The 22375-nt window shown below is 26.1% G+C and overlaps 2 protein-coding genes across 2 annotated transcripts in view; one reads left to right on the top strand and one right to left on the bottom strand.

Annotated features, from left to right (window-relative positions):
- Positions 1-5839, bottom strand: part of spri (Src homology 2 domain-containing protein sprint) — a 162397-nt gene extending 156558 nt beyond the window's left edge. The window contains exon 1 of the mRNA XM_089077395.1: positions 5586-5839. The gene's annotated coding sequence lies outside the window, so the exon portion shown is untranslated. The remainder of the gene's footprint in view (positions 1-5585) is intronic.
- Positions 5840-6886: 1047 nt separating this feature from the next.
- Positions 6887-22338, top strand: LOC105423943 (osmotic avoidance abnormal protein 3). The gene is made up of 10 exons (XM_011633949.3): positions 6887-7025; positions 10103-10174; positions 13878-14167; positions 14844-15320; positions 15629-15950; positions 16355-16737; positions 17108-17637; positions 18040-18364; positions 18717-18884; positions 21226-22338. The coding sequence occupies exons 2-9, from the start codon at positions 10103-10105 to the stop codon at positions 18817-18819; spliced, it is 2502 nt and encodes an 833-aa protein (XP_011632251.3). The 5' UTR covers positions 6887-7025; the 3' UTR covers positions 18820-18884; positions 21226-22338.
- Positions 22339-22375: the final 37 nt, after the last annotated feature.

The raw sequence follows: 22375 nt of genomic DNA, 5'->3' as shown, positions 1-22375 counted from the left end.
ACTGTTAAAACTAATTATCATTAATTTTACATTTTTTTATAAATTGTTTAATATTTAAATAAAACTTTTTCTTTCCTTATGTATATCATATTCTTAACATAAAATAGTTCTGAACACATTTTGCCAAAATTACACGTACGAATTGTAAGAAAAGATACATATCTATTCATATAAACGAATAACATATATATATCTGTAAACATATCCAAGTGCGGTGCGAAAATGGCACCTAATAAACCCAACTCCCATAAAGACGCTATATACTCTTGGACTTTGGGGGACTCTTGAGATTATTTTGAAAACTCTCTCGCGACATTACGGCGTAGCGCGAAATTTTCCCCATAATAATTTGCGAGGCACGTCCATTACGAGCTATCATAAAATTAAGAGGACGAAGACGGGGTTAACGTCCTCTATCGTAATCACCCTCCCCTCTCTCATGTGCGGAAATTTCAGCAGGACGTGGCTAGCGCTCTATTTATGGACTCACTTTATAACAAATACTTGTGTTAATGGGTTTTATTTGTTTAATGATAGTACGTAATAAATAAATACATACGTAGGAAATAAAAATTATTCATTGTTAAAATTATTGTTAGACTTTTAAATATATATATATATGTGTGTGTGTGTGTTTTAAATATTTATATACGTAATTGTTCATTTTTATTAAATATCTATGTAATATTATAATATGTAATTATAATATGTAATATTATAAAAAAATCAGCTATGATATAAAAACACATTACAAAAGTAAAAAGTAAATAAATAAATTTAAAAATATATTTGTAAAAATTATCATATATATATATATATATATATTAGTCATACTTTTATTAAAAGAAAAACGTTCATGTTTCAATTTTAATATTTTAATATTGCCTGTCTAATTAAAAAATACAAAAATTATAAAATTATAAAAAATATGTTTATTCAACACTGTTTATTTGACAGAAGTAAATTGGCTAAAGTGCAGATATACATGGAAAAGTTATCGTGAAGCTACCATAGAATTGGGAGGTCCATGCCCTGTCTGTGTCTCTCTGAATCGATTTTAGGCGCATGGACCACCATAGGCGTACATTTCCCATTAGAAAGAGCCATTGTCAGACAGAAATAAACTGTTGTTTGTTATTATAAAATATAAGAATATTTGCAATAATCTCTATTTTCTTTCTTTATTTTTTAAGATTCGATTATAAATTCAAACTATTCAATATTACATTTATTTAATTATAACGTACATAAATGTGATAAGCAAAGTTTCACAATCTTTTAATTATCATAAATGTTCTAAAGAAAAAAGATTTTATATTAAAAATACTAGTTATACTTGGAAAATATATTGAAAGATAAAGCAAATCTGAAATAAATATGAGACACTGAAAATAATAGGCAATAATCAAATACAAGAATGCATTATTACGCAATATATTAAGCAATAATCGAATATTTGTTACACTTCGAAAATTTTCTCCTCGGGATATAATCCGTTTCTCTATACGACGAACAAAAGGGAAACGCACTGAAATACTCTGCATGAATATTGCAGATATCACTGTATGTATCGTCCTCGTTGCTGATAACTTTCGTCTGTGCTTTGTGCATTTACGAATTATCTGCCTTCCCTACTACTGTTTCCGGTATAAAAGAAAGCACAACCCATTTTAATTTTCGTTTCACGATTGCAATATATTATACGGTTGATTATTAACAATTCTTCCTAAAACAGATTAAACATTATTATGATTCATTCATTAAAATAAAAAAATTCAATAGAAATTATTTTTTCTTTTTTTTTATTTATTAGTTATATATACAATAAAGCACCAATATATAAGAAAATGAACAGTAACAAAAATTTTTAATATTTCAGAATAATAACATAATAAAGAATGAAATGTATTTGTAAATTTTTCAGAATGAATTATTTTAGGATATAAGCTTTGCATCCAGATAATCTTTCAAGAGGGATGCTTCAAGTCACTATATATGTTATACCATTCGCTTTTATTACCGCACTTTATCGGTTTACGATACTTCGCTATTACACGCCCCACACATTTTTACGCGCTTCGTTAACGGAACCGTTCTTGCGCGTGAATTGAACGTTTTAATGTCGCGTAAATTAATACAGATGCTTGTACACAAATTAAGTCTTCGAACCTGTAGCCAGAAAAGAAAAACTCTCCTGAAATAGCTTTACTCTCAAGAATTATATATCAAATACTTTTGTCATATGCAAAATGTCCCATATATAGTCCCTTGAATGTAGTCTATTATTTCATGTACGAAAAAGTATATAAATACGCCGTAGTTTATTACATGAACAATGATCATGATTTTATATTGAGGCGACACAATAATGTTTTTGTGGTGTCATCACATTGTTATATCTCGGGTTACATGGCCGATAACAACGAAATATTTGTATCGCCAAGAGTCAACGACTCAGGTAGGTCGAAGATAAAATTTATCTTATCCAGGTGTGAATGTCTACTGGTGTTCATTTTCTCTCCTCTAACGGCTATCTACTGTCTCTTTAGGAAAATAAAATTATATATTCAGAAAATTATGAATGTGTGATTCGAAGGTAATTATATGATATTGAATATTTATATTAAAAATTGCATAATTAAATATAAAATAATTAAACACAAAATAGTCTAATTTTATTTGCTAAAATTGAATAATAAATTTACATGATAAAAAAAACCTAATTCAGTTTCTATTCTTTGTTAATAATTTCGTAATTAATTTAAAAGTAATCAAATCGTTATTGTATTTCAATCTTTTGTTACACTTTTAATTACAAAGATTTCTATTATAATTCTATAACGTTTTAATTTAATTATTATAAAAAAAATTAAATCTAAAAATTTTCCTTTTGATTTCAATTTTACTTTTGATTTACATATATTCATTCCGTGAAGTTGTAGACACACACAAATATACAAGGAACGATTTAACGCATCCCTCTTCTTCGATCTTCATCGTAGGATGATGCCTACATTTTTCTAGTGATACAAACGTTCGATCGTCTAAACACGCCAAATGTGAATAACTCATGCGTAGGTTTGATGTTTTTACAACACCCACGCGAACAGAAACGGGTTCTTTGCAAATACAGACCGTCAGGCCGTTCACTTTTGCGACACTAACTTGCGTGTCTAAATACTGTTAATTGAGACTTGTTCGATCATCAATGATACACAAATATAATTCAGACTTCAGAAACTAATCATAATATATAATAAGTATAATAATCTCCTTATCGATAAAACATATATTTTAGGTAAATATATATGTCACATAACGTACTATACTGTCACATAGCGATCGATTTCATTTATCAATGAGTATGACCAATTAGCACTTACATTCTATTGCAAGATGTTAATAATAACTTTGCTCAATTGCTTTATAATTCAATCATTATTAACTTTATAATATTAAATTTACATTATTGATTAAATACTGTTATTCTTCTAAATATTATTTTAATTTTAATATATATTATATATAAATTCAGTAAAAAAATTTAATCAAATTTGACCTTAATATAAATATTTTTAATTTAAATTTAAATTATTATTTCAATTTTCTGGCTTTAATTTAAAAAAAATATTTAATAAAATTTAAATTTAAATAAATATTAAATTGATCATTATATATACGTGTGTGTGTGTGTGTGTGTGTGTGTGTGTGTGTGTGTGTGTGTGTGTGTGTGTGTGTGTGTGTGTGTGTGTGTGTACATATACACACATAAAATAATGGTATGGTGTACATACAATTGCTACTATAATAAATACATACAAAAAAATGCGTTCGAAGAAACTGCGTGTCACGAGAGTTGATTCACTTCTCGGAAACTTTCCGTATCTCCGAAGATGAATTCGCAAAAGAACGATCAAAAGCCTTCTATAGAAGCTGGTAAGGCGTTTCGTCTGCTCATCATTCCAAAAAATAACTTCGCTAATGATGAATAATCAGATATAAGATGGATTTATCAAATTTTTGCATAAGATTTGAACATTTCTTGATACAAATAAATTTTAAATAATTCTTTTAACATTAATTTAATTTCAATTTTTATAATTAATAATAAGTTATAGTATTATGTAATAATTTTGATGTTCTAAAACTATAGAGAGAGTACGTGACATAAATTTGAAATATTTGATAATATATTTATAATATAACAAAAAAATACAGTTATATTTGTCGCTTTAATAATATTAAATAACATATAAACGTATAAACATAATATTAACTAAATAACATATAAGCATAGAGAGTCATATTGAAAATCTAATGTATTAATGTATACTAAGAGAAATCTATATATAGCTGCACGAAAGTTGTCAAACTGTCACACCGCGAAAAAGAGTTGTTAATGTACTTAAGCATGTGTCATCGAGTGTTGAGCGTAATTGAATATTTAATTATGTTAATCATGTCTACGTTAAATTTATTCATCAATTAAAATGTGTTATTAAAAAATTTTTCGATCATAAATATAGGATCACTTTTTAAATAACAAAGAATACACACACACACACACACACACACACACACACACACACACACACACACACAAAATATATAAGCAAAATAATAAAATAATTTCCAAAATTACCAGAAATACCAGAATAATCAGAAATTTATTTTCAAGATATTGATTTGGAAAAAATCATAAAATTCTAATTTTAAAAATAAAAAATAAAAAATAAAAATAAAAAATAAAAAATTGATTATAAAAATAAATTTTGTAATTAGTTTAGTATTTAAAAAATTTATAATTTATATATTAAAACTAATTTTTTTAAACATTAAACATTAAACATTAAACATTAATAATTTTTCTAATTAAAATAATTTTAAATATTAAAAATTTTAAAAATCTGTTTTCAATTTATAAAATTTTTTTCTAATTTCCTTTTATGGTAAGATATTTTTCTCAAGTAAAATTAAATGTTATTATTTAATTTAATAATTAAATGTTATTGTCATTTAAGTATTAAATTTAGGTATCTTATTATTATAACTTTAATCATTAAAACTAACTTCTGTAATTAACTTGTCAATTAAGATTTAAAATAATATAAAAATTTTATATTATAAACATGATTGTAACATTGCATTTAGAAATATTTAAGTCTCATAACTTTATACTTTGCACTAAAAACATTTCTCAATTTTACATTTAACATTTATATTTATATTGGATCTTTTAATGCATCTTTGAGAAATTAAGTTATAAAATTTATCTCTTTTTCTTTTTCCTTCAAATTATTTATTCTAATTGTGAAAAATTCAAAGAGTCAATATTATTATCGAAATCTTTATCATCGATATCAAAATTGGAGTTTCAAAATTGTATTCTTTCTTTTTGATATCTTCTTGATTAAGTTAAAAACTTTTCCACATAATTTCCACATATCGATTCTAAAAACATGACATTCAAAATGACAAAAAAAAATGTTTAAATCAGAAGATACAAGTTTGAACTGCATGACGATTATTTTGATTGCATTCAAATCAGATCTTAAGCGCGCTTCTGAAAAGTGATAACGACTCACCTGCGCAATCAAGCAACTTTCCCCCACAAGAAGATAGCGGAGGTACCGGAATAAAAATGTTCGACGGCGCTGCGCCCACGTGTCTGGGCACCGTTGATCCACTTTCGAAGCTCCGAGATATGTCAAAGCACGCAAAACACAACACACACGCACCGTGCTATCAATAGACGCGACTTCCTTATCAACTCCGAAACGCACGCGAAAAACGCGATGAGACGTAACACCTGTTGCACGAACGGCAGGAACTGAAGAGTCACAGCACCGCCATAGCAAACCGCCCGCGAGAAATGCGATGCAATATTCGATGCGTCATCTTACGTCAAATTCGCAACACACTAACCCGTGCGCGCTCGGTAGCAGCGCGAGAGAAAACAAAGAAAGGTACTAAGGGCTAAGGAATTATATCGGCCCTTTCGTATGTACGTATGTTAAATAATCGATAAATGTTGCTGAATAGTCAACAAATGATTGTACATGCTTCAGGAAATCTTACAAAATGTAACCTTCGAAAAATATTGGAAATGAAAATATTTTTTGATAAACTTTTAAAGATATTTAAAAATATATTTTTTAGACGTGCACGTTGTCTATAAATGTAGTATGAGCACATGTATCAAAAGTGACATACAGAAAAATGAATGTAACTATGTAATTTATATCTACCGTTTCTAGTTGACGCTAGTGTGCAGATGACTTAATGGTTACAGGAAAATGTCCAGTGTAGCTGTTTCAGATCCCTACCATTTCAGCCATTGATAAAATAATAGACTGTAATAAATTAATTATATTTTGTTTGAGAAATCTTTATTTTTAAATTAATTTTCAAAATTGCTTAATAATTGTATACGTAAAAGAATTTTTTGTGAATAATTGAGCAATATAATAAAGTATTTATAAGTCTTGCAGCAAGATTTGAAAAAAATAATAACAAACTTAAATAAATAACTTATGTATACTTAAACTACATAAAAAAATATATTTTTCTTCTAAAAATAAATCTAACGCAAATGTTTATTGTTTTTTTATATTTGCTGTATTTTTTGTAACATCATTTTTTTCTCTTCTTTTCCTAATATCCGATTTTCAATACAAATTCTTTTTTAAATATAATACGGCAAAATATAGTCTATTTGAAGTAAACCAAATATTTTTTATGTTACATAGACAGATTTGAACTGCAATAACTATTGACCAATCAGCGTACTCATAAGAATGCGCGCGCACTGCCGATGATTCGAATTCGATATGAGCGACGACGAAGGCGTCGTGGCGTCGCGACGCCTCAACCTGTGCGGCATCGTCAGTCTGAACGTGTTCGTCGTTCTATACGTATTGTCGTATGTCATTTCAAATTTGTTCCGATTCAAATTTTGTGCGGCGAATAGCCATGTTCCTCTGTTTTCCAATATAAAATTGCGGAAAAACGCATCCATCATCGGTGTAAGTGATAATACATTACGAAAAATTATTAAAAATTCTTTTAAATATAGAATATACAAAGTTATTTAATAATTAAATTAAATTTTATAAGATATAGTTAAATTATAAGATGTAGAACATATCTTTATATTCATTGATTGTTTTCCATCCATTGAACATCCATTGTTTTCAATAATTTTACACAGAAGTTTTTAAGTCTTTAAATACAAAGAATGTTCAAATTTTTAATAATTTTTAAATTATAAACTGCACTAAAATTAATAAATTTCATCTTGAGGCTATAAACAGTTGATAAAATTTTATTTACTTTATCATGATAAATTATAATTTTTAAAAAATGTTTTAATTTTATAAAAGGAATGAAATTCGTTTACTTTTTATTTTATCTAAAATATTTATTTGTTGACGCTTTTATCTAAAACATTATTAACAAATTATTTTGCTTTCATTAACTTTATTTAAAATTAAAAGATATATTAAAAGCTTTGCAAAAGATATGCAAAGAAATATTCAATATTTAATAGAATTGAAGAATTTTGAAAATATACATTTTTCAAGATACGCAGTATCAAAAACTTTCAGTGACATATAATTCAATTTTTGTAAAGAAAAATTAACTAAAAGTTCAAAGAATTAATCAAAGAATTAATTCTGATTGTATATGTTCTGTATAATAAAAAAGAGAGTATAATAATTGCCTGAATGATCTTGTGTGCGATCAAAAAGATTATTATATTTATAAAAATATGCGCAAACATGAATTTATACATAATTTTCTTCATTGTCTTTACAAGAAAATTATAGCAGTATTATAGTAGAACCCATGACTAGGTCAAAGTTTAGGCATCACTCGGTCAAGCGGTTACCGCGTATCTATCCTCTACGATCTAAATTCGCTTATATATATAGTCACGTATTATATCGTAGAAACATAAAATCACTACATCGTAAAACGTGAAATCGGAATATGTAACAAGTGAAACACAACAAAAATAAACAAAAAGATTTCTTTCATAAAATTATTATCAACCTCTATAATAATTTTTAAAATATGCTTATTAATTGTGAAATCTCTTAAATTACTTTAAGGAAGCTTCTTTGCAAATTAATTCAATCTTAACACAAAATTCAATCTTAACAGCAATTCATTCTATATGTATGTGCCAATTATAATTAGTTTACATGTAATAAAATAGACAATATAAAATAATAATATAAAATAATAACAATAATATATAAATAATAATATAAAATACAATATAAAAATAAAATATCTTTTTAAATCTTAAAAATTTCGTCTTTTGAAAAAATTATAATAACAATTCTGAAAAATAAAATTTTATGTGGGAAAAATTAAATTTTAAATTTTAATTTTTAATCTATTGGATCTAAAACATAGTTCTAGACTAAGTGATTTCTTAGTATATTTTTCAATATTTGTGTAAATACATATATATACTATAATCACCTGCTACATAAGTAGCTTCACGCACTGATAAGAACGCGATGTGTCACGAGCCAGACGGTTTAACCTAGGTTCAAGGTTAGCCCATCTATGAAGGTCGGAATATGACGTAGAATGGAATATCCAATAAAAAAGTTTTACAGCAATTTACTTGATGAGTAGATATTTGATAATAATTTCCGTATTTTATTTATAAGATAAAGCCATACGATTATTGATAACTTCGATCATTAACGTCATACGTAGTTCATATATCAGATCTGGTTGTGTAGTCATTTTTGTTTTAAGGAAAGAAGAACGAGAGTGCAAGCAATGTGAATAAATCTATACATGAAATATGTCAAAAGTGATGCAATTTCATATGAAAAGGCATTTGTGATACATGTTATGCTTTTCTATCTGATTCGTGTAAATGCAATATTATTATATTTGTAGATAAATTGCATAAGTGATTGTATATATTATTATATTTTTATATATTTGATTAAATTAAATTAAACATTTCTTCTCTTTCTTTTCTAGTAGAAATATTTTGTAAGATTACATCTCAATGTTTTTTGAATTAAAACGCGAAGACAATTTTTTAATTTAGCAAAAAATTAATAGTGACAATATCTAAAGCTTATTAAAGAACATAAATATAAGATTTTATTTTGCATTTTATTTGAAATTCGCTTAAATAAAATTAGATTAGATTTAATTAGATTTGTAATTAGTTATTAGAATATTTAACGTACAATAAAATATTATTTAAAAAATAATATGCAACACTAAACTCCTAAAATAAATTTATAAATAAAAAATATTATAATAAACAAAACATTATATTAATATTTTATTTTTATAAAATTTACAAGTTTTTTTAATTTACATAAATGAAATAAATAATAAATAAGTGTTAAGAAAGAAAATCGCAAATTAATAAACTGTATTCTAAAAGGATACAATATATCGCTTGCGTGATATGTGCTTTTGATTTCTTGAAAATCGGAAAAGGTTTTGCAAATTTGATAGGAACTCCAAAGTACAATCGATGACCACGTTGTTTCTCCTGGAAACAAATTACTTTAAAGACATGTTTGTATTCGAATTCTAATTATCTTATATATCTTTACAATTATATTTGTTTCAATTATTTTATTGTTTATTATAATCATTTAACAATGATAGATAAATCAATGCTCATTTTAAATTGCCGTTTAAATGTTAAATATATTCATTTTCATTAACTAAAAATAATATAATTATATATAACAATAAGTATAACGGTATAACAATAAATTTGATATTGCAATTTAATTTAAATTATATTAAAAATACTATGTCTTTTATTTTCTACAATTATTGTGCACTTTTTATATTTTTTAATATGCAATATTTATCTTTCATAATAAATGTTGATCACATGAAACAACGATATGAATTGGTAATAATATTATTTTTTCCTTAAATTATTACACATATTGTTACATACATTGTATATTTTTCTCTTTTATTATGAAAAAGACTTTATAGCAATAGCAAAATAAATGCTTTCTAGAATAAGTTTTATTTTTTTATAATAAAAAATATTGAATAAGTTAAATAGAAAACAATTGTCCTCTGTTTTCAGATGTCCGAGTCCGTAAAAGTGGCAGTAAGATGTCGGCCTATGTCCAACAAAGAATTACAGCATGGATGTCGAGTATGTGATAATACATCGGTTATCATTCACTTACTATTTTCTTCACTTATTGTTCACTAAATTATTCAATATTAATTTTAACATTCATCATTATTATATCACATATTTTTAAAAAAGTAAATAATTATAACGTGTCAAGAATAACACGTGATTCATGTTAATCAATAAAGATGAAATCGAGATAGGAGAAAATCGAGGAAGGGAAAAAAGAAAATTGAGAAATTAATTTAATTGAACTGAGCAAAAATGTTAGTTTACATTTGTATATTTCACTACTTGTGTGTGTGTGTGTGTGTGTGTGTGTGTGTGTGTGTGTGTGTGTGTGTGTGTGTGTGTGTGTGTGTGTGTAAATATATTTATGTTTAATTTTTAGACTTGCTAATCACTTACACTCTTCATTTGATTTATCTCCGGCCTGAGAAGGCCGTGTGAAAAGCGTCATTATCATATATTGAGCATATTGTAACCTAGCGACCGCATCAAAACATGCGCGCATGTTTCTCCACGCGCGGATGTTGCACTTTTCGCTGCGAGATATCCCTCCGTACTCTCTATTCTTTTCACATAGACTTTTCAATCTAGATATAATTAAAATTTTCTTGGCTAAAATCACCTCTTCTTTTATTTTTTTTTTTCTTTTTTGAATAAGTTTTCTTTCTTCCACAAACATATATAAATGTATAAGTGTATAATAAAATTATAAAAAAATATATTATAAAATATATATATGAAAATAGAAATAGTAAGAAAAAACATTTTAATAAGTGAATGAACGAATGCGCACACTCACTCAGTGTATATGCTACATAATGTGTGTGATTCCTTATTTTTGTATCATCATTTTTTGCAATTGTATGTTATATTAAAACGTATTTACCATAATTAAATTATCGAAATAAATTTGTCAGATCTATTAAAAAATGTGTATATATTAGAAATTAGAAGTTGTTCACTACAGTACTATGTATGTGCTCGTTGCATGTAATATAAACAGAACCACATTTACAAGCCGTTTATCGATGGCGTGTGGAATATGTGCCAAATCGATAGTCCGGCCAAGTCACTCTACCATCTTTCCTGTAAATGACGACACACGTTCTGTGCAGGTATACACATGCACATACACATGCATACACATATATGTATCGTCACACTTTCCCGCTTTTAGTGACGTCGCGGCTCACGCGATTGGTATTTCGCATGTTTCGATTTGAACAACATCTGTACAATTTATACATCAAGAATTTGAAGAAAATTATTATTTTTGCTTTTTGATAGTTAATAATACAGTTAATATTCTAAAAATCACAATCTGGAATTTACATGAGCTTAAAAACAAAACACTTTTTAACAATAACATTCTTTTACAAAGTTTATTTTTTCCAAATTATTCATTTCAAAATATATGGCTGCATATTTAATTAAATTAAGTATCGAATTAAACATTTTTAAAAATGTGTATTATGTGCAGAGTATAAATTAAAGTATTATGTGAAGATGTATAAAAATCTACACACACACACACACACACACACACACACACACACACATACACACACACACACAAAATTTCAGATTATTTTTTTATTAATTGATAAGATTTTAACAACTTTAACTTAATCAAAATTACTAATTATCATTTCATTTTGCGCATATAAATTGTCAAAATAATTAATACTGAAACTGAGATAATAAAAAAATAATAAAAATTATAATAAAATTTTATTATAGTTTTGTATTATTTAAAACTAATTATTTAAAACTTCGTAAACAAATATTTTCTACATTGCCTCGAAAAAATTAAATTTTATATAAACAGCTTTATAATCTACATTATTCTTTAATTAAGATAAAAATTAATTTATTTTTTTACTATTCGTGATTTTATATCGCAATATTTTCCATGTAAAAAAAAAGGGAATTTAGATTTTGAAGTCACTGCTACGTAGATATAAGAACAGATATACCGGACGAATAGATAGCGTGTGCTCGTGCATATTGTGTCCTCGTGGATCGCTAAATAATTTATGAACGGACATACGTAATCTATATTACCGTAATTCACTTACAGCATTTACCTACAGCTTCACTACGTATATTATATAAAGAAACGATGCTCATCCTAGCGAAAGAAGACAGTGTGCCAATGAGCACATATTTAACGTTTTCATCGCCGATCAGAATGTTGTATCACATTTTACATTTATCACTAAATGTTGTCACTGCTTGATTTTTATCAGTTTAATAAGAAATCAACATGAAAGTACAACTGGAAATACTAAAATTTCATACTAAAATTACTCGACTATTATCATTTTAGACTAATTATGTATAGCTACCGTTTCTATAATTACTTCTTTTGTATTAATTTTATTTATCTTTAATTTAATTTTGTAAATTTTTAATTACTTATTTTTATATCAAGTTCGCCAATTATTAATTATATAACCAATAACATTATTTAAAAAAAAAATATATATATATATAATGTATTATAATATTATAATTTTTATAGTATCATGTAAATATATGTATATGTTACAAATGTAATAAAGTATATGTTACAAATATAATAAATATTTTATTATATATTATCATATTGTAAAATAATATTACATTAACTTATTAGCATTACCTCAATTTTCAATATTTTTTGTTTCAAAATTTAATTGCTTAAGTACTTGTGGTATCACTATAATCATTTAATAAATCATTTACCATAACTTTATAGCCACATAATTCATTATAGTCGACATATAGTTCTATCTGAGTTGTGTAGCCGATAATGTTCCACATTCTCGTACATGGAATTTTATATTCACAGAACTGTTTTTCCGCGAAACTTGCCGCATTTGTGAGTCATTCTAGTTTCGATTGACCGATTATCGAACATATTTTTTTGCTGTTATCAAGAGGTTTATGGTTTCATTTTTATGGCATAATATCATACAAAATTATTACATGCTTGATCAAGTCGCTTATATCATTATTAATTTTTGTTATTCTTTTATATTATTCCTACATATGTACGTACATATATTATCATCTCTACATACGCACATAAATACTTATATGGATAAAAGATTTCATTTAAAATTTTATTGTTGATATTTTATGTAATTAATTAAATGTTTATATTAATGCTCATTTAATTTATTAAATGTATATTTAATCAATAATAGAAAAGTTTAAAGCATGTTTTATCCAAAACTATTCCTTAAACATAATATACTGTAATTATTAAAATACGTTTTTTTATAAAAATATTCTAGAAAATCCAAATTTTTGAAAAATTAAAATATACATATAGTAAAATATATTTAGTAAAATTGGTTTTATTTTAATAAACATTTTTACTATTATTATAAATATATCGATAAATTAGACCAAAATAAATTATAATATTAAAACTTTAAAAGGTTTAAAGGTTAATATAAAAATAGAAAATTTCAATTGTGCCATTCTTCGTGGAATATGTGTCATTAACAATTAATATACTATTTAACTAAACAAAATACAAAAGATTACTTATTATTAAAAAATTTATATTAAATAAAATTCTACAAAACAATTCTATCAGCAGATCTTCTTTCTTTTATTTCCGCAAAATAATCAATATTAATACTAGCAAACTAGAAAACAACGATTATGTCATTCTTTGTTGATCCTTATCGTATGTGCATTTCATACATGTTTGTCGCAGAACGTCGTGACAATCGATCCGCTGACAAAATCTTGCACGTTGGAAAATGCCGACGGTGGAAGTGGAAAAGTTTACCAATTTGATGCTACGTTTGGCCCCTCTGCTACGACAGAATCAGTTTACGAAAATGTGGGTTCCGTCATCGTGGAGGCCGTGTTGGAGGGTTACAATGGCACTGTATTTGCTTATGGCCAAACTGGCTGCGGAAAGTCATTTACGATGCGAGGATTCATTGAACGCGCGTTAGAACATCTATTTGAAGCAACTTCTACGGCTAGTTCTGAAACAAGGTATTCTTCAAATTCTCAAATTAGTTTTACAAAAACGCATAATTACGTAGAATGTTCTATTTTTATAAAAAGAGACCGTATATAAAATGTGGATGGATTTACCATGATGTACAAAAATTATCTATTTCAAAAAAGTGATATTTTTATTTAAAAATGCTTTACATTTAATCACTTGTATATTTGTTCTTAAAATACAATTACGTTTTTTCATGACCAATTCATATATATATATTTGATAAGATATATGTTTAATGCTAAAACAAAATTTAAAATATATAGATTTTTTATAACTTTATCTTAATTATTTTATACGCAAAACAACCATTTTGAAATCAAATTATGAAAAATTATAATTTAATTTAAAAGAAAGTTTGAAAAAAGATTACTCGCTAAAATAAATTGTTTATTTCTGTTTATTCTTATTCTAACTGACTATCTGAAATGTCTGTTTCAAAATAACAAAATTTCCAAAGAATTTTTAGAAACATAAAATATTAGGAAAAATAAATCGATATAAAAAAATCAAGTTAATATAAAATACCGGCATGAAATTAAATTCAATATAGTAATATTTTTATAGCGCATTATTCCATATGAAAATACTTAAGATGTCTTGATCAAGTGAAATATTTTGATTAAAATTTAAAAAATTTCTTATTGTATTTGCTATGTCCAGATATTTAGCGTTGCTGAGCTATCTCGAGATCTATAACGAACGGTTACGAGATTTGTTACAAGACGACACTGGGGAGACTTTGACATTAAAGGAAGATCCCACAAAGGGTACTTATGTTGCTGGTGGTCTACGTGAGATCACTGTCAAAGATGCGACCGAATGTGCCGCATTAGTCCGGCAGGGTGATCAAAGAAGAGCCGCAGCCGCAACGAAGATGAACGCTGCTAGTTCGAGAAGTCATGCCGTTTTAACTTTGTCACTCGAAGCAATTGCCATCAATGACGATGATAAACGAGGCAACGCTATCAGAAGAGGTCGATTGCACTTGGTCGATCTTGCTGGATCCGAAAGACAGACTAGAACTGGAGCCACAGGGGATCGTTTGAAAGAAGCCGCCAGTATCAATTTAAGCTTATCGGCATTGGGGAATGTCATTAGTGCGCTAGCTGCCGGAAACGGAAGACACGTTCCTTACAGGTACAAATAATATTATCCTTTTACTTCTTACACTGGACTTCTTTTTATTTTATTTTTTCTTGTTTAATTTATGAGATAATTTTTTTGAATTATTTACATATAATCGAAAATTACATTCACATACAATATAATATATAATTTTCAAAGAAGAGTTAAATATAAATTAAACATTGTTTTGAAATAAGTATAATCTGTTTCTTTTAGAGATTTTACAGATTATTGAAAAGAGCAAGATAAAAAATAATTACACATTATAAACTAAAAATACCACACACAGATAAAAAATGAAAAAAAAAATTTTTTTTCAGAGATAGCAAGCTAACAAGATTACTGCGAGACAGCTTGGGCGGAAATGCCAGAACTTTGATGATTGCCTGCGTCAGCCCAAGTGACATCGATGCTGAAGAGACTCTCAGCACTCTGCGGTACGCCGCCCGAGCTCGTTGCATCAAGAACAAGCCCATCGTCAATGAGGACCCTAAAGATGCTCTTCTTAGGCAATACCAATTAGAACTTCAACGTTTGAGGAAATTGCTAAATTCTGGCGACCCAGCAAATGTTGGATTGGACTTCCAGAAAGATATGGAAGAAGAAAGAAAGGATTTGAGAGAGAAGCAATATTCTGAAGAGGTAGTATAATTTTTCTATTGTTTTCTGTTATTTAATTTATATTATTATTATCTATACTACTAATTTTACTATATGTAATTTTAATATATGTAAGCTCTCTATTAATTAATTTATAAATATTTTGCATCTTTTATAATATGATATATTTACAATAACGATAATAATTATTATTAATTTTAAATTTTTTAGAATATAATTTTATATAATTACAATGAGAAAGTTTTATAATATCTCTTATATATACATTCTTTAAATCTCTTTCCCATTATAAACATTCCCTATTATGTTATAAAACTGGAATTATATATTAAAATTTGAAAATGCAATTGATATTTTCCAATAATATTTCATAAAAATTATATAAAATATCAAATCATAATAAAGAAATATAAATATGATTAAAGGTGGAGAGGTTGAGAAAAGAATGTGAGAGTTCAAATTTGTCAGCTCAAAAACTAAAAGAAGAATTAGAAGCTTTGAAATTCCGTTATGAATCAGGATTAAATGTGACGAACAATGTTAATAATACTGAAAACCTCAATCAAGAAAATCAAGAGATGGATGAATTGGATAAAGAACGAATGGAGAGAAGAAGAAAAAAAAGAGAAGCAGCTCTACAAGATGTTTTAAAGAAATTAGAAAAACTGACGATTGGTGGAGAGCAAATTGATAACGCAGAACTAAAAAAAAGAAGAGAGAAGAGAAGAAAGAAATTGGAAGCTCTTGTAGGGGCGCTGGAAGCTAATGATGCCAATGGTAGTGTCTTCCAAGTATATGGCCAACTGAGGTTTGTCAACATTCAATATTGTAATGTTTATCTAATAATTTTTTTATTTCAACAAAAAAATAATGTTTAATGAATAATTATTTTAAAAAAGTAAAAATTGAAAAAAAATAATATGAAACAAAATTATGTGTATTATTTGAAAAATTGTAATATGATAAATTGCATATAATATATTGAAGAGATTAAAATTATATTTATTAATTTAAACAGGCGATAATCACTTTCTTCTTCTTTATTTATGATTAAATTGTTACTTTTTATTAAACTCTACGGCACAAAATTTGATTAAACAAAAGGGATTGCTAGAAATTGAAAAATAAGACATCTAATGACGTCGATAACACATAGTTTACTATATTTAAAATGACAGATCGACAGAGGATGCACTGAAAAGAATGGCGAAGCGAGTGAAGCAATTAGAAGCTGAGGCAGCGGATCTTCAGGCGTCCTGGGATGCCGAGCGTCGTGAGCTTCTTCGAAGAGAATTGTTAACGTCACAATTATGCGATCTCATGGTACCCTATCTTCGTCCGGGCTGTCCCTTTCGAGATATCGCGGCGGTGAGATCGGCGGCAACCTGGTGCGATGAATTAGGACGATGGCGTTTGCCGGATGTATCCCCTCACATACCTCTACCTCCAGCTGCTGCTACAACACGAACGGATATTCTTCACTTCACCGGGGGTTCCTCGAGGGCGGATCATAATAATAATAATAATAATAGTAGCAACGATGACAGTGAAAGTGGCCAGGATAATGATAATGAAGAAGATGACAGACGAGGTGTTATGAGAAAGAAAAGTGTTACGACGAAAAAGGGTTGGGATGCTGTGGAATCTTATTTTCGGAGAAGCAGGGTGGATACTCTTCTGGCACATGCACGAGAAGCAAAGACTTTCGGTAAGAAGATTACGTTATGTATGCACATATATGCACTATACATGTAATGTATGCTTACATATTTTAAAGAAAAATACATCGAATACAATTCTTTTGATAAAATTTAAGAAAAATTTTTATTAATAATGTCACGGTTAATTTAGCGCAGACTGTTAGGATATTTACTCACAGGATGTTTCACGCGCACGCACACATGCACATGCGTGTATGCGTAAGCAAGCATGTTCTTGAAGCATCTTATACAAAGTAGAATTATTTTGAATTAAGCAATATTGTAAAACGTACTCAAATCACTTTGAGATGAATAATTGTTAGATTTTGCTACTTGCAAAAAATTGCTACTGTTGTTAAGATTCATTCGTTAGGAACTTTGATTACAATTAAATGATAAAAATGTTACAGAGCCGGGAAATCGGTTGAGTAAATCGGGAGGCTCGGAAGATTCAATGCCAATTGCAGGTGGCAGTGGTTATCTCCAGCTAAACGCGCTGAATCTGCAGAGCAGCGCGCCGGTGTTCGGCGAGAATAACTACAGCCCGAATCAGCGTATGTCGGCGATACGCGATGGTTGGGTCCACGACGAACGACCTGATCGACCTATATATAACACCTTTATCAATACAACGAAAAAACCTCCTCCAAGAATATTGGAAGCCTTACCATCGTACCCGCACGCCGGTAGCCCCTTCAAATCGTCCGTTCGTGTTGGTGAAATGGAATTGAAGAAGTAAGTAGATCTTATTATATTCCAATAAATTTTTATATTTCTTTTTTTATATTTAAATAATTATATATTTTTTAAATCGTGAGAATTTAAGTTGCAGAATTTAAATTTAATTTAGCTTAAATTTAATAATAAATTTATAAATAAAACTCCAATGCTTACCGTAAGTTCAATTTATTGTAATTGTTTTAGTTTTTATTAACATAAAATATTTGTTTTCTATTTTCAATTTTTTATTTCACTATTAATTTAACTAATCTTTATATAATTTAATTATATTTTATTATTGAGTTGGTAGTACAATTTAAATCTTATTAATTTTTGCTAAATTGTTTTTACATTTTTTTAATATTAGAATATCTGAGCGAGAACCATCATCGAGATTACTACGTAATAACGATACCTTTACCTGTCATCATCCGTTCCACGTTGAAAACACCTGTTCGCCAACTTATTGATAAGCCTGCGAACTATTTAACAAACATTTTGTGTTAAAGAAGAATTAAAAGAAGTTATGTACAAGGTATGTTTATTTAAAAAAAGATATAATTAAAGAAATTAAGGAAATGTGATATTTTTTATATAAAAATTAAAATATTTGTTTATTTCATAATCGGTCGTTAGATTAATTGTTAATTTTTAATTTTTAATTTAATTATAAAATCGTTAAATATCAAAAAAGTGTAATTATAAAGATTAGTTATCGTTTTTAAATAAAATTGTAATTAAAATTTACAATAAAGCTTATAAATTAAATTTAAATATAATTATATAATTATATTATTTAAATATAAATATATTTTATTTTTTTAATTTATTTTATATAAATGTAAAAATAATAAATTATATAAATTATAATAAATTTTATATAAATGTAAAATAATTTGGAAAAAATAAATGCATTAAGAAATGAATTAAAATGATAACAAATAAATTCAGAGTCATAATATTATTTAGATATTTAAATAATAGCTTAATATATTTTTAATTTATTGAAATAAGCTATTTTATGATTATATATCTTAATTATTGTTCCGAAGAGAAAAAGAAAGGAAAAAGTAATTATATTTATCTTTTATTATTAGTATGCGAATTTATTGAACCTTATAGTATAGAAAAAATGAATTTATATGAAGAAGAGGAAAAGAGAAAAGAGGAAGAAGAGAGGCATAAAGGGAGAAAGTTTAACAATTGATTTATTTACATTGAATTTCAAATATTATGTGTTGATCATAGTTAGACCTTAAAGAAAGTAAATATACAAGACATTTCTTCTGTGTGTGAATATTATTTCAAAATTTTTTAGAGATAAAACCATATTAAATATTTAGCATTTGAAATTAAAAATAAAATACACATAGACATTCGTCATTTTTTAATTCTAATGAGTCTCTGTTCTAATTTATTGCTTTTTTTGAAATTAATAATTGTATATCATTAAATCAAAGATTAATATAGTTAAACTTGAACGTATTGTTATTATTTTTAAAATTTTATACAATACTTACATCATCACAATTATTTAAATTTTATATTTTTTATTTTGTATAAGATAGTAAATAAATGTAATAAAAAATTAGTAAACCTTATCTAACACCTAACAATAAAAAATTAGCGATTAATTTTGTCTAATGTTGAAATATTTGAATATTGAGTATTTTGAGAGAGAGAAAAAAAGAATAAAAATGAGAAAGCAAAAAAAATTCAAATCTCCAGTAATATTATAATTTAATGTAACCATATTTTTTATATTTTTATATACAATCATTATACTTTACAGACATCTTTATATAACATGTTTATATAACATGTTTTTCAGTAAAATAAGTACTTTATCATTTTTATATCTGCAATATAAATCGAATTAGTGAGATTTTATTTCTATAACTGTCTGTCGTCATAAATCTGACAAAATCAATTTCTAGCAGAAAAAAAGCATGAGCTCAACCTCAACATTATTTAATTATTTATTAGCCTGTTATTTGCTGCTTTTTTTATATTTATAAACATAATTATTCACAATAATAATTCAATATCAATATATTATTGATTAATCTGATTACGAATTGTTTAAAAAGAGACCCATCCTTACAATTTATTTATCTATTGGCAAAATATTTTATCTTTTAAATATGAAAACAAACTGGTTTTTTATAATAAAAAAATTAAATTATAAAATTATATTTGCATATTTACATACATATTTATTAGTTAATTTAAATGTTAATCAAATCTACATCTCGATTTCGTTAGATTCCTTAATTTATTGGTGCGTATGCATGATTTAAATTAATTTCGCAGGAAACCGATTATATATTCAATTTTACTGCTTTACGACATATGAATAAAGATCCTAATAAATAAAGTTTTAGGTATTTTGTAATGAATATTAAAAAACAATCTGTAAAATGTTTCAAATCTTTTTACGGATTATGTAATGACTAAAATAAACTTAATTCATTACAAAGCATAATTTAAATTAAAATAATATTAAAACTTTAACAGAATCAAATTTGTATTTATTTTATAAAATTTGAGATGGAAAATTAGTTATTTATTAAAATTTTATTTTATTAATAATATATTACTTTTTTGTTCTTGTTTCTTAAAAATAAAAATTTATTTATTTTGCTGATTTTTAAACTAGATATGCACTTTAATGATTATGTTTATTATTTTAATAACCTTAGTATAATTATGCATGATTATATAACATAATAATATTGCACATAGACGTCTGTATTGTTTTCTATTCATTAAGTAAAAAGGTCTCTAATCATCCAATTATCGAGTTATTTCTTGATCCTTAAATCATTCTGCCATGCTATTTATGTATTGACAATTGTGGTTTCTCTGAACTGCAGGTTTAAGAGACAGAGGTCAAGCTGAGAGGAATGTCAAGGCAACGCAACATTGACGACAATTGGCGGAATCACTTAACATCAAAAACACTAACGGGTGGCGAATAAAATTAAATCAACAAAACACCATTCCTTTGATTCTTTACGAGAACTAAAATTTGTATGAAAAAAGCAAATATTTGTAAAAAATATCTGAATAATTCATTATTGAAGTTTGAACATTATGTGATTTAAATTATATAAATAGGCATCACTTACAGAGAGAGAATTTCTGTTCAAGGTTATTCCTATATATTACTTACAATGTATGTCATCTAAAATTTGAATTCTAACAAATCTAAAAGTGAAAGTGAGACAAAATAATTTCAAGATTAAATGAGATACAAGAAAGAAAGAATACAAAAAGGAGCCATTACTAATAAACATGGTATTAATATTATTTACTTATTAAAATTATATATGATATTATTAAAATTATATATGATAAATATATGATAAGTATCTTATTTTATTAATTTATATTACTTTTCGTTAAAAATCATTTCATATTTAACAAAGAAATTTTGATATAAAGTGAAATAAAAATTAAACTTTTAAATATGATAACTACATTAATATATAATAATATATTTCTGTTATTGTAAAGTAAAATAATATAAGTTCTTATTAGTATAAAAATAAAATTCTTATTGATATTAATCTATTTTTCCATATGTGCCGTATATTTTTTTTTTTAATTAGAAATCGTCGAAATTATTGTTAATTAATCGTAAAATAAAAATTATAGAAATAAACTAAATTACAGGAAAGAAAATCAAAATGATTGATAGTTCTGCGAATTGTTTCGAACTGGATGTCATTACGTATTAAAAATTTATTATTTTTCAATGTTATGTAATACTAAATTGTTGCGCTGATTTAATTGATTTGATTTTACTTACGTTCAACAAAAAAAGAAAATGTTATTTGTAAGTATATAAAAATGTACATATCTAAATAATAATGTAAATAATAATGTATATCTACATTGTAAGAGACTGTGATCTCTAATCTGTAGTATGTAATGATACAAAATGTTCAAAAGAAGATCTAATTAAATAAATATTTGATATTTTATACAGAGTTCATAATTTTTAAATAATCCTTAATTATT

Source organism: Pogonomyrmex barbatus, unplaced genomic scaffold, assembly GCF_055798465.1.
Source record: "Pogonomyrmex barbatus isolate J1 unplaced genomic scaffold, ASM5579846v1 scaffold2, whole genome shotgun sequence".
NCBI classification, from domain to species: domain Eukaryota; kingdom Metazoa; phylum Arthropoda; class Insecta; order Hymenoptera; family Formicidae; genus Pogonomyrmex; species Pogonomyrmex barbatus.
This window is presented reverse-complemented; position numbering and strand designations above follow the sequence as displayed.